This window comes from Juglans regia, chromosome 16 (assembly GCF_001411555.2).
Source record: "Juglans regia cultivar Chandler chromosome 16, Walnut 2.0, whole genome shotgun sequence".
NCBI classification, from domain to species: Eukaryota; Viridiplantae; Streptophyta; class Magnoliopsida; order Fagales; family Juglandaceae; genus Juglans; species Juglans regia.
This window is the reverse complement of record NC_049916.1, coordinates 13,884,460-13,899,569: the sequence shown is the minus strand read 5'-3', so window position 1 is coordinate 13,899,569 and position 15,110 is coordinate 13,884,460. Positions and strand designations below refer to the sequence as shown.

Below are 15,110 nucleotides of genomic sequence, written 5' to 3'. Positions count from 1 at the left end.
TGAAATCATTTTGTAAAAGGACTTCGTATTTTAATTAAATGAATTTGGCTGTAAACTCTCTTTAGATTTATAAAACATGTTTTAGACTTTAACTATAAAATCTTTTATATCCTAGGGAGGAAATGAAAAAGTTTTAAAAAAGTTCAATAATTCCTGTCTTGTTTTCTAAAATTATTTTTTAAAGTTCCACCACATGGATGGACGTTACAATGACCATTCTATAGAGGCCATCACCACGACCGCGTCAAGCACCACGAGAGGAGTGCCTGCTTCTTCGTTGAGCAATGAAAGCAGTTAGTTGTCTTGCTTGAGATTCAAGAGACTTAACAAATAAATCATGACTTTGATCTTTCGGCACAAGATCCTTGAATATAGGCAGTGGTGTTTGAGACATCATGGTGGTTGGAAAGGAAGAGAAGTCAGGCCCTAAATAACGAAGAAACCAGTGCACCTTATCAGTATCATCAACGGGTCGACCCATTGCATGAAGTTGATCGCATAGAGTTTTGAAGGCTTGTGAATATTCACCAAAACTACGGGTGCCTTTATTCATCACTTGGAGTTCATCCTTTATTTGAATCTCTCGAGTTTTGGACTTATCAGAGAATGAAGCTTCAAGCATCTGCCAAACATCAAAAGCAAAGGTTAAGCCTAAGACTTCAATCACGGCTTCTTCCATAAGAGATGAAAAAATCAAGCTAAGGATAAGTTGATCAGTTTGATGCCAAAGAAGATACTGAGGGTTTGGGATGGACTTATCCTTGCCATCAAGAACAGTGGATGGCAGACCAGGGAGAGAACCATCAACAAACCCCAGTAGAAATTGACTAGTGAGCTTGATGGTTAGTTAACATATGAACTATTGTGTTAAAGGGAAAGGGGGTGGAGGAAGGGTGGGAGTCAATGAGGAGAGAAACAAAAGGGATGCAAGTCCTAGGTATTCTTTGATATCATGACAATGTTTGCAGACCTTGGTGTGTACAGAAAAGTAATAACACAAGAGATGAAATTCTCCCCAGCGTGCTTTGGCTGTAGGGTCGAAGCACTATTTATATTATAGGTTGTACAGATTACAATCAAGAGGCTTTATGACAAAATATTCTAAAGTAAACAGAAAGACATATACAAAGATATTGATTTAATATTGGTTTCCTTCTTCATTAGCCTTGCCGCATTAAATTGAGGATTCTTTACGTGATTTGCTGAATGTGTCCATATCAGATGAACTATCCTTAACAATTATCATGCTCTTTTGAGCGTTGCCCCCAAGCATCTCTAGCTGAAATACATTGCTATCAAGCATGCTTAACTTTTTTAGGTTCATGTAAACAAAAAGGGTAGTTTGGATTGTTAACTACCTTCTTCTTGAACAGATTTAACTTGGTAGAAAGAGCATTAAGGCAAGCTCTCCATAAAAAAGTTTTTCCTATATTTGGAACTATCAAATTCCATTATTTTGTGTCTGTGTCAAAAATAGTTACTACTAGGAAAAAGAGGAATATGATCCTACAGGTGATACGTCTAAACAAAGAAGTAAGGTCTAATGGCATGTGGGCAATATTCATAATGAGGCAAACTGCACGCCTAGTTCTAGGGCAAGCTACCGAGCCATCCATGTCTTGTCCCATCAATCCACTTAGTCTTTATCATTCTTTAGTCCAACATACACTTGGACAACTGAGATCATGATCACTCTTTTAGCCAACAAAAGGTCATAACTGTCATAATCATGACTGATAGTCCTGCCGTATAAAATACATTTGGACACTAATCTTCATCTCACTCCGAGATCATTGAGTATTTAATACATTTTTTTCCTTATTCTTTTGTTCGAGATTCTGAGGAGGTTAAGAGCTCAGAGTCTTCGTCAACAAAGAGACCAACAACTCCAGAGTAACCCTTAGTATTTAGTCGCTTCATGTAGGATCACTCCTACGAGTACACTAGTAATGTAGGATAAATATATATAGGTATGTTCAGGATTTCATATTCTACATCGCATTCACTTTCTCACTCATGAAAGTGTATGTTTTCTCATTATGGTTATTTACTACTTTGATGATGTGATCTCAAAGTGATTAGTACTCATGGAATCAAGTTGAATGATTCCCCATACTATTCCTAGAGGTGTGTTGCCACGTGTTTCGCTTGGGTTGGGTTATTCCATGTGCTGATGGGATGTGGTATTTTCATACTATTCCACATATTAGCATAGGTATAGAGAGTCCCTGTATTGATTAGGTAGAGCGTTTCCTTACTATTATGGTGGAAATATTTCATGTGTTGACCGAATAGAGAGATTCCTAGTGTCGAATTGGTAGAGTGATTCCCCATATAGGTTGATGGAAGTATTTCACCTGTTGGCCAGGTAGAGAGATTTCTCATGCCAACTATGTGGAGCGATTCCCTATATTGTTTTGGTGGAGGTGTTTCACGTGATAATCGGGTAAAGAGATTCCTCGTGTCAAATTGGTGGAGTGATTCCTCGTATTTGGTGATATGTATGATGATTAACAATTGTACTATTTTGCTCAGAAGGTGATTCATCGCCATACTTATGATCTATGTGTTTCATTCAAAGGATGATTTCTCACCTTACCTATGATATGTGGCTTCACTCTTATTTGCATGAAACTTGTGCATATTCATATTCATTAACATTGTCTCTTATGGTTAGTGTTGTTATAGGTTTTAACTTATTGAGGTCTCATTGAAATCTCATCGTAGTAGTCCTACCACTCCATGGAACCATAGACTTTGCTGCGGATGTAGCTCAAGAGGGTTATCTTGAGGAAGAAGGACTAGTCCATCATGGGGAATAGACACAGGGGCTTCTCCCCATTGAGTTTAATATCTTTATAAATTTGAAGATGTTTATTATACTTAGGCAACGAACAATTTATGGTGCTTCATATTTTGATCTGGGTGATGAACTAATGTTGGCATGTAATTATACTTGGGATAAATGAAATCATAGATAGGTTAAATAGCTATGATAAAATCGCTAATGAGAGACAATACCTGTGAAGACGTAATGTACAATTTAATTTAAAAGAATCGATGAGCACATTTGTGCATGGCAAGGAATCACCTACAAAAGTAAAACACATGCATTCATAGTCATGGCGAGGAGTCACCCTCTGAGTAAAACACAAATATATCAGTATGGCGAGAAATCACCCAATGATGAATTAACTTCTTTGCAAATCTTAAATATACACACGCACACGTGTGTGTGTGTGTGTGTGTATACAGATCACCGAGGCAAGGAATCAATTTCTTCTCAAGAAGGTAGAACTTATCATATGTCATTATATAGAATCTCATCACTAAATCTCAATTCATAAAAAGCCAAACAGGGGAAATCACTTCACCGTCTGACTCAGGGAATCACTCCCACCCAACCAACATGCAAGCTGATTTGCTTGTTTCAAATCAATCAATACACGCCGTAGTATACATGTTATATCAAGGAATGTCTACCTGGCCAACCAACTCAAAGACACCACATAGGATATGCTCAGGGAATCTCTCAACTTGTCTGTCAATTGAGGCCAATACGAAAGCATTCTACCCAACCATCTCAGGGAATCACTCCCACCCATATGAAACTCATGGCAACATATCATAAGAATGGCCTAGAGAATCCTTAGTGATGGGTAAAAAGTCATGTTGTTATGTGGTTGCATTGGACGATCTTTGATAAATTGGCACAATCCACTAAATTAAAAATATAGTCTACCTTCCTTTATGCATTCTCTAAGGTGCACTCGGTTGCATATCTTGAAGATTGCATTTCTATTGTTTGCCCTTACTGGTCCTATCTCTTTACACTTGCCTTTGGCCTGAGTGGCTTCCTTTGTTCCTCTTCTTCCATGGTCTTTGATCCTTGTCAAAGTGAAACCCCTATGGGACATGCTTTTTTTCTTTAGGCTCCACTCAAACAGAGTGTCCTTGCAAACCAACTTTGATATGTTCTAAATCTAAAAATGCACCATTGGCTCCTAAATCATGTGGTTTAGGCCTTCCTCAAAACTTTCAGGCCTTCTTTTCCTTGTTTGAAATTACATACTTGACGAAGTATGATAGTTCAAAAAGTCTTGCTACATATTGATGCAAAATCATATTTCTCTAGACCAGGTTAGTAAAGTTCCTTGGTTTCGGCATGTCTTATTGACTTCAGGAAGAAACACTCAAAGAATATTTGCTTGAAATGGGCCCAAGAGCAACTTCTCTTCCATCTTCTTCCACGATGATCCTCTCAGTAGCCCACCAACCAATAGTTTTGTCGACCAACTTGAAGGTAGATTACAACACCTTTTGTTCATCTGTGCCTCTGAGGAACTAAAGAATCTCCTCAACATCCTGAATCCAATCTTCAAGTTGGGTCTCCTCTTCCATCAAAGGAGGGAGGATGCATTGAATTAAACTTCTGGACTATGCCACTCTCCACATTGGTGTTACTATGGCGACCCATGGTTCTAATTAATCTCATCCACAACATGCTATGCCATTGCTCAAATAACTATTCAAGCATTTGGATTGGCTTTCCTGTCATTGTATAGTATATTTAGATTTGCAATTTTAAGAATGCGAATGAGGAGGCATCCTTAAAGGTTAATCTTGATTAAAAATTTCAACATAGTACTTATACAACTAAACACAAATATCAATACATATTTGAATATAACTAAAACTAATTTAAAGCAGTATTGGACCCTATCCTAGTCGTATCTCACTTATTTTTAAAGTTTGCAAAGTTTGAAGCTTGGCTCATATACCAATTATCATGCTAAGACTCAAGGGTTAGGTGTGAGTCCCTGTCACAAAAATCAATCATCAAAAATCAATGTAAACACCAAACAAAATAAAACCTCAATAATATATCTTTATTGTCTAATAAAGAGGTTATTCCAAGGAAAACATACATATGCTCCTATAAGTAAAATGAAACTTCAGTAGAATAAATCTCAATAAATGTTCCACTTTCTCAAAAATAACATTTAAGAACATTATTGCATCGCTAATGAAAAGTCCTCTAATAATTCCACAATATTGTTTGGCATTTATTATAGTTTGCTAAATCACTAGTGTTCTTTGGCCCTTATTATGACGACCACGATAGTACATGGGGATAGACCACCAGCCGATAGCTAGTGGAAACAAAGAAGAATGACTTCCATCGATTTGGTGAAGAATGAGGTAGCAGGAATCTACAAAGTGCAGCTAATCCAACCTGAGGGCGAGCAAAGCTATGTAGAAAGCAGGTCTAACACATCTAGTTTGAGGTGTAACAAAAGATTTACACCTGAACTGATCAAGCTAGAAAAGGCGCTAGCCGTACAAAGGCAAGAAGGGCTCGTACTAAAAGGAGAGTTACCCGCCTAAGGGGAGAAACGGTCAAGGACAAGACCGATATGGACGTATGAGCTTTTGGGATAACATGAAAATGCTCAGAAGGCGGCAGTATCATATGCAAAAACTGACACTCCATCTATAAGGTCACATCCAGAGTGAGTCTATGAAATAATATTACGACTCTGCAAATCATATTGTTTGAAACTAGAGGTATGCTCTAGCTCCACGTGAGAGACCCTCTCTCGAGGAGAGACTGCAGATTAGTCTCAAGGCAAGTAGTAGGAACGTGGATGCCTTGCCCTGTCATTTTGTCTCTATCATCTTGATGTGGGACAACTGAGACTAAATGGCTCCTATTCAAACAAACAAAGAGTTAAAAGTACGTTAGAAGGACATCTGGTAGCCCCGCCCCCTATAAAAGGGATTGGACAAGGCACGAAATCTTACATTTGAGATTGGAATACTAGAGTGTCTTTGGAGTCAGGGCCTTTGAGGAAAGTATGTGACTTCAAAAGAAACAAAGAGAAGAGCAGCACAGCATTACCGTAGTATTGCTAAAACTATTGAGGTAAGTTAGCTTCTATGACAATGTTGGGAATGTAAGGTAAATGTTTTGTGTATGTCATGTAATTTTTCATTGCATATTCTATAGCCTTCCCTTTCTATTCATAAAATAATAAATATTTTCACTCATTATGTTTACAATTATCTTTACTATGTGATTCTTGAGATCTTGATGTGTGAATGGTTTGGATTGGTGATGTGGTGAATTCATGTGTGGGAGTCTTATAGTGCGTAAATCAATGAAGGACGAGTTGAGGATTCCTCAGAACATTCCAATGACATGTTGGCACGAGTTTCATACAGTGTGAGTGATTTCCCATGATGATCAGGGTGAAACGGCTTCATATTGGCCTTACTAGATAGATGGGTGAAGAGATTCCCTAAGCTTATCATGTGTGGTGTCTTTGAGTTGGTTGTCATTGTAGAATGAGTTCCCAGTGCAACATATATATTTTGGTGTGGGTTGAATGATTTGAAACAAGAGAGTCAGCTTGCACATTGGTCGGGTAAGAGTGATCCCCCGATTTCAAATGGTGAAGTGACTTTCTCTGCTTGGCATTTTATGCAATGAGACTTCATATGATGAGATATAAAGAGTTTTACATACTTGAGAAAATAGTGATTCCTTACACACACACACACACACACACACACATATATATATATATATATATTTGAGCTTTGCACAGAGGGTAATTTCTTATATGGTGATTCCTCGCCATGACTTTGAATGCATGTGTCTTACTTTAAAAAGTGATTCCTCGCCATACACAAATATATATGTATTGTTATAGCTATTTAATATATCTATGGTTTTGTTTATCAGAACTATGTAAAATTAGCCCCAGGAGAGGTACTTGAGGAATTAAAACCAACCCCACCCAAGCAATAGTCACAGAGGCCCATCTCCATTTTTAGTATTTTGTAATGTATATGGAGTTGTGTCTTTTGGTTAAGGGACCAATCATGTTTGGTTTCTCCTCACCAGGATGTAAGGAATGTGATGATTTTTGTATATTAATATTTGGGAAATGAGTGACATATGGGTATTCATGTGTTTAATGGAATAACCTATTTACGGCTTATACCTCTGGTACAATAGTATTTAGTTTCCAACTAAACCTTTACTTATTATGCTGAGAAATAGCAGGTGTTGCACGCCTATTCCCAAACTAGAACTTGGGTGTTGCCAACCAGCTAGCACCCTTGGCACCATGAATCCTGGCCAGGACCAATATCGAAGAACGAGGCACCACACTTATTCCATTACGTCCAATAATTCCACCCGTGTGCTTCCTAATCCTCAACTTAAGTCTCAAAGTAAAATGAAAATATGGAGATAAACAGGTGAATTTTCAAACAACTAAGTTACCCGCAAATCTATACTAGTGTGCAGAACACAAGCCAATGAAGAAATAAATAATTTCTCAAGAATAACACAATTGCAATTAATGGGCATTTAATAATAATAGTACATTTTAAACAATCTTGACATAAACATAATTGAAACGACATGTTGCCATCGCCTGTATCGCACAACATTGATGATCATGCCAAGTCACCCCAACCACAAAATCTTGACCATCCTTACTCAAAAAGTTTAAATATCGATCATCTATTTGATCATCTATTTGAGATGATATGCGAAGCTAAAGTTGAAGCTGGTGCCCTGTAAACGGAACAATTCCTTTCAAAAAAAAAACTTGTGAATGTGGTATTGCAGTCACACACAATTGTTTTAGGCAAACCGTGTAGTCAGAAAATATGATCAAAAAATAAATGAGCCACTATAGGAGCCATATACGGGTGTTGCAAGGCAAAGATATGTTCATATTTGGACAAACAATGGGCCACAACGAAAATGGTGGTTTTGCCCTTGGACTTGGGTAGTCCACTAAAGAAATCCTTAGAAATATCTTCCCAAATTTGATTAGGAATGGGCAATGGTTGCATACCCAGCATGGAAATAAAATCGAGGGGATTAAGGGTGGCTAAAAATAAAATCATTGTCCATGCTAGGTCTACAACCATTGTAACACCCGGATCCAGGATTGGTATAGTTGGACTGTAGATTTTTTTTATTTATTTTTATTTTCCCCGCATGTTTTTTTTTTATTTTTCTTTTTTTCGTTTCCTTCTCTTTCCGTCTATTTTATTTTTTTCGCACGGCTTTTTTTTTTCCCGTCGCACAGCATGCATACACACACGCATTCGTTCACTGCATGCATGCACACACACGTCTCTCTCGTCTCTCTAGGGTTTCACCTCACATATATATAGGTGCTTATGTTTTTTCCTGAGATTTTACCCAACACTGCCCCGCTAGAAACTCCTCACCACGCAAACAGCAACCCGTAGCCCTTGACTCAGCACTCGTCAACCTTGCATCCGTAGCCAACCACTAGTGTGCATGACGAAGACCTAGAATAGCCGCTTCCTGTGATTTTTCTCTCCCTCTCCTCTCGGTTTCCCACAGTCTTCTCTGCACCTTTCAGCCATCCCCGTTGCCGTCCAACACCCTCACGGAAGCCCAAACGTGTTCGTCACCACTGCTGCCTGATTCGTCCTCCCCCAACCTCCATCTCCACGTAAAACCGACGCCCAGAAGAACCCTCGGAAAACACTTTCGATAGCCACGGGAAACAGAAACCCATGCTTTTACCGAATTAAAATCCCCTGTTTCTCCTCTCAAAAACAGAGCATCACCACTAACACGGTTAGTCACCACCGTACGTCGGGAAAACTATCGGACCAGCCACAGAATCCGTCGGTTGTCACTTTTCCGTCAGCCTCGAGCCGCCTCAGTTCCGCCTTGTCCCTCGCGGTGAGTACCTCCCTCGGTTACTCCCTCCTTTCTCTCTGCCCTCTCTCGCTCACTTTTCCCTGTCCTTCTCTACTGCCCAGCGCTGCTCGATGGAAGCTTCGCCGCACTCTTGCTCTTCTGCCGCGCCACCGCAATCCCTCCAGTTAGCCCCGTCGCGCCTCACCCTCGACGCGTGCCTCGGTTTCCCTTGGGTAGCTTCCGCCGTGCATGTTATTCATTTTACGTAGGTTTTGGTTTTGGTTACTTTTCAAGGAATTAATTGAATTACCGTAATGCCCTTCACTACATGTTATATTAATGGGCTTTTATATTTTATTATGTATTAGTACACTGTTATTTAATTATGATTACAGAAAATTATTTTATTATATGTTATTAAGTAAAGATTTATGTTAAGAGTAAACAATATTGGAGTAATGTTGTTTTTACATTTTAGATATGTTTTAGTCTATTTAATAATAGTTATGGTTTACTTTAAAATATTTTGGGATAATTATATTATCTAGAATTGAACTTTATAAGTTGTTTTCATTAATAAATAAGTTAGATTTTTAAATGTTTTTAGTCAAAGTTATCAATTGGACAGTGGCTATTTTAGAAAAAGATGATAAATTTTAAGTTTATGAAATTTTAGGTTTTGTGGAATTAAATAGGTTATTTTATAAGTTTAGGCTTAAATACCAAAATACGTGATTGATTGGAAATTTACGGGAATTACTTGATTATTTGATAGGTGATGATTGTTAATTATCGACATTTTGAGGAAATTTTTGAAAAGCTAAGAAGTCCAGGTAAGTGGGGTTTCTATGCTAGAATTTGCATTAAATAAAATGAACTGAGGTCCGTTTTGGAAACTATGCATGTTTTGTTATGAAAAGAAATTTGAACTACCTCAGTTATTTGTTCTACATTACTCATGAGATTATGTTTGAGAAGAAAGTATTTTCTGTCATGACTGGTGTAGACATGAGCTTATTTTTGACATTCTGTTTCTAAACTTTGAAAATGAGAGCGAATATGAAATTTGTGCATAAATTATGTTGTGATATGATTTTGTTCTGTTCCGAAAATTTTTGTTTAGTACTCTGTTTGGATATGACGTGAATTTCTGAAAACCTTTGGCATGACTCTCTGATTCTGAATTTAATTATGTTTCCGTTCTGTTCAGTTACGGCCCAGTTACGACCCTGCCACGGGTGATAATAGTGGCATACGGCCCAACCACGGGTTACAATAGTGGATACGTCCCAACCACGGGTTACAATAGTGGATACGGCCCAACCACGGGTTACAATAGTGGATACGGCCCAACCACGGGTTATAATAGTGGATATGGCCCAACCACGGGTAATAATAGTGGATACGACCCAACCACGGGTAATAATAGTGGATACGGCCCTGCCACGGGTTATAGTAGTGATCTCTGTTTTGAGTGCACACCTTGGTGACAGAGTATTTCATGTTCTGCTTGGCTATCCGCAGATGCACAACCCTACCACGGGGATTATACATGGCTTCTGTTCTGATATGATGTTCTGATGATGATGATGATCTTTTATGTTATGCCAAAGAATATTTTGAATGAAATTATTTCTAAATCTTCGCTCTGATATTTTGATAACATGTTCTGCTTCCGCACTCTGAAAATGAAAATGTTTTGTTCTGCATTCTGATTTCTGTAAATGCTCATGTTTATACACTGGTATATGTTCTCTGCTTACTGAGTTGTTGATAACTCACCCCTTATCTCCATATATTTTTCAGATAATTTTGATGGTTCAGCTGGAGAACAAGAGTAGAAAGTTTAGCAAGGTGTGATGATCGTAATGGAATAAGTGTTTGAGGATACAAATGCTTATTTGAGGGTCGTAGTTAGTAAACTGATTTATTTTTTTTGGGTATTTGATTTGACGAGTTGAAGATGTTTTTGAGTTTTGGAGAATTTCTAATTTATGTTATTGGGGATTTCTTTATTGTCGCCGTTGAGGAACTTAGATTTTTGGATTGATTAAGTAGATTAATATTTTATGGGATTTTCTAAATTGTATAGTTGTGTTATTTAAGTTAATTTAGTATTGAGAGTTAACTCTCCGGACCTTCGGGATCGGGGCGTTACAACCATTGCCCATTCCCAATCAGATTTTGGAAGAAGTTTATAAGGATTTCTGATAGGAACCATGATGGGCCTAGTCTTTAAGATCACGGAGACAATGCAATGATTGATGCAATCCACTTGGGACGAGTTTAGCAAGAGCCCAACATTCATTTGGGCTTGAAGGATGAAGATCCACTTTTGATTCATTTGATCAACTATGAAAGATGGCAACAACAAGACTTAAAGGCTTTGGGCTCTTGAAAGGTTACAACTTATTTAATTTATTTAAAGAACTTATTTTATTAGTTTAGAATAATTGAGTTTATTATGGGAAGCACTTAAGGGGGCCTATGCAAGGGCATGTTGGGAAAGTTATTATTTTATTGAACTAGGGTTAGGGTTACTGTAGCCGAGTTACTGTAGCGCGGCACTGTAGTCGAGGCACTGTTCATCCAGGGGCACTTTTGGAAGATGGGGGTTTATTTTGGCTAGGATTTCATTAGGTTTTGCTTTAAATACTCTATGTAGCCTCATTCTAATCAGTTTATGAAGTTTATGAAATTTGATGAATTTATTCATTGTGAGTTGAGTTTTACTCCTCTTGTTCTTAATTGAACTTTTGAACTTATCAAAGGTAAATCACAACTTTTGTGGCGTTCCTCCTTTGTAATCTGGGTTCTTGAGACGAGTTCTTCAATGGGTCTAGATTTTAATATAATCTAGGTTCTTGAAACGGGTTCTCATCGGGTCTAGGTTCTCCATCCATTGACTTGATTTTGGCTTTCTTGGGGAGTTCTCAAATTGACTATGGGTTCAAGGGATTCCGTTCCCACGGGTTCATATCAATTTCATTAGTGGACTACCCAAGTCCAAGGGCAAAACCACCATTTTCATTGTGGTCCATCGTTTGTCCAAATATGGACATTTCTTCACCATGCAACACTTGTATAAAGTTCCTACCGTGGCTCATTTATTTTTTGAACATATTTTTCAACTACATGGTTTGCCTAAAACAATTATGTGTGAATGCGATCCCACGTTCACAAGTTTGTTTTGGAAGAAATTGTTCCATTTGCAGGGCACCAGCTTCAACTTTAGCTCCGCATATCACCCTCAAATGGATGGTCAAAAAGAAGTTGTCAATCGCACCATTGAAATGTATTTACTGTGTTTTACGGGGGGATCAACCCACCAGCTGGACAACATGGCTTCCTTGGGTCAAATATAGCTACAACACTACCTGGCATTTTGTATTATGACAAACTCCTTTCGAAGTCATTTACGGACGTGCACCTCCACGTCTCAATTCTTATATGCCTAGTATGGTCAAAGTCACCTCAGTTGAAGAACAATTATATGCCTAGTACGACCAAACTCAAGGTTTATATTCAGATGGCTCAAGAAAGAATGAAGAAATTTTATGACCAACACCACTGAGAAGTCGAGTTCAAAGTTGGGGATTGGGTTTATTTGCAATTACATCCCTACCGCCAATCCTTTGTCGCTTGGTGACGTAACACCCAATTGGCTCTCTGCTACGTTGGTCCTTTCCAAATTGTTCACAAGATCAGCCCGGTAGCTTACCGTTTGCTCCTACCACCAGAATCATGCATCCATGCTATGTTCCACATCAATTTGCTCAAGAAAAAATTGGCGCATCAGTGGTCCTCTTGCCTCAACTTCCACCTACACATGAGGAAGACCAAACCTTATGGGCAATACCACAAGCTATCCTTGACCACAGAACACAAAAACAATGCAAACCGGTCCTCATTCTTTGGCAAGGGTTGCCACCCTCATATGTCACCTGGGAAGACTTGGAAGATTTGCAACAAACATTTCCTAATATGGCTATTGAGGACAAGAGCCTTTTACATGGGGGAAGGAGTGATACTGACCCAGCATTGAAATAAAATCAAGGGGATCAAGGGTGAATAAAATAAGGAGGCTAAAAATAAGGGATTCTAAGAATCATGCAAACTGTCCTTACAAAGTTGTAGTCATTTAATTTTCCATTGTAAGAAGGTTTTCTATAAAAAGGAACCAAATTATTTACAGAAATAATAAGCAATCAAAGTATTTTTCCCCTTCATATTTTCTCTCAGAAGGTTTGACTACCTCGAATGAACCAACATATTTTCCTTTCTTCTTGTGTCATCCTCACCATAGGTCCAAACGCCTCTCAAACCACTGGGTCCATACCAGTTTTTTTCATATTATGAAACAAATGAAATTAATGCAAGAGTTTCCATATTCTGAGTTATGTCTAAAGGTTTTACTTGGTTACGTTTTATACCTATCAAATGGTTTAGATTTATTAAACGTTTTATACTTATTAAATGTTTTACACTTATTACCCCAACATTTCTTATGTAACAAAACTTATACGTCTTGAAGGGAGATTTGAAAACTTTAGAGTGATTAGTAATAAGAGAGAGAGAGAGAGAGAGAGTAAACTCCTCTCAAACGGCCACTCAATTTACAATCACTTTCAAAGTTATCCACTTTGATAATCATCTCTTAAAAAAAATTGTAATCTACCAACTTCATAAGAGTTTGGCATAAATACGTACGATTGATTAAAAAAATTTAGAAATTAAAATAAAACATTAAAAATTTTAAGATCGCTTTTAAAATAAAAAAAATATAAACTAATTATTATTATTATTATAATCAAAGTGACTTTTTCCCAGCAAAACCAAGCATCAGAGTGTTGGCTCTAATAAAGGTCTCCACATGATTTTTCTTTTTTGAAATGAAACTAATCTTTATTGCAAACTGAAGACTTACAACATCTCACTGATAACAGTGGATTGAATACATTGAGAAAAATCTTTCAAAACATACATGTCTTCATCAAGATTAATAGTATCTCTAGCTAGATAATGAGCAGCCATATTTGCACCTCTATTAGTGTGGATCATTGACCAACTAGCAAAGAAACTTAAAGATTTTTCTTGCATCCTCAATCAATAAGCCCCCTAAGCTCCAATTTGTATTAGCATTATTCAGCATATTAACTACATGCATCCCCCTCTAGAATGATTTGTGTAAGACCCATTTGTTTACAAAAAAACAGCTGCTACCAATAGTGCATATGCTTCTGCAATTAAAGAATTTTAGTTAGTTTTCTAGGAGCTCCAAGTGTGCCAAGAACCTGGCCCTTAAAGTCCCTAACAATCACACCAATGCCAATTCTGCCATCTGCATTCTTAGTAGCTGCATCCTGGTTTAGGTTATAAACTTCCTATGTTGGTTTATGTCATCAGAGTTGTAATTAAACCAAACTAGTTGACTTCTTTTGGGGCATGTTAGTAGAGTTTTTAAACATCAACAACTCATCTCTTACATTCTTGAGAAGAAAGGTTGGGTGCTTGAACTCTTTCCCATGTGTGAATTCATTTCTTCTTGCCCATATTAGCCTAGTGGTCGTAGTAGCCTCCTCAAGCTCATCATGCTCCAAGATTTTAACCATTTGGTTCCAAACATCTAGAAAATACTCACTATGTCACATCAATTTTTAAATTTTTCTACAACTTTGGCTCCAAACATCTCTAGCAGCTCCACAATCCCATAGAACATGTCCCGAAGTTTCTGACTCCAATCCACATATAGGACACGAACCATCCTCTACCACTCTTCTCTTCACTAAATTAGAAAGAGTGGGAAGTGCTTCACTACAAGCCCTCCAAGTGAACATTTTCATAGCATTAGGTACCTTCATTTTCCAAATAGCTTTACAAACTCCTTGATTACTCCTCACATTCGATGATTCACCTTCATTGCTAATCTCAAGTTCTCTGTGGAGGTGACAGGCACTCTTAACAGAGAAAATCCCATTGTTAGTATGGATCCACACAAGCTTGTCTTCCCTATACCCAAGGCTAATTGGAATGGACTTGATCAAATCCACTTCTTGAGAAAAAAATAAATGTTGTTAAAGGCCTTCCTTCCATGTTTTCATCTCAGAGTTTATTAAATCAGCCACCAATTCATAATTCTTAGGATCCACTCTAGGTGTTACAACTCTATAGGAATGTGATCTTGGTATCCACCTATCTTCCCAAATTTTCCCTCTTCGACAGTTGCCAATTTCCAAAATAGGCCTTTCTTTAGAACCTTCAAACCGGCAAAAATTCTCCTCTAAGCATAAGAAGGTCCATACCCCAGTTTAGCTCCCAACATATTCACATTGTTAAAATATTTCTGCTTGAAGATTTGTGTAAGGAGAGAGGTGGGATTCTGAATCATCCTCCAGCTTTGTTTGGA

The 15,110-nt window shown here is 37.8% G+C and overlaps 1 protein-coding gene across 1 annotated transcript; it reads right to left on the bottom strand.

Moving 5' to 3' along the window:
* Positions 1 to 244: 244 nt before the first annotated feature.
* On the bottom strand, positions 245 to 14,316 carry LOC118344799. The gene is made up of 3 exons (XM_035686199.1): positions 14,191 to 14,316; positions 13,999 to 14,088; positions 245 to 622 (listed from the first exon to the last, which is right to left on the bottom strand). Exons 1-3 carry the CDS (start codon positions 14,314 to 14,316, stop codon positions 245 to 247), a joined length of 594 nt encoding a protein of 197 aa, XP_035542092.1.
* Between the last annotated feature and the right edge of the window lie 794 nt (positions 14,317 to 15,110).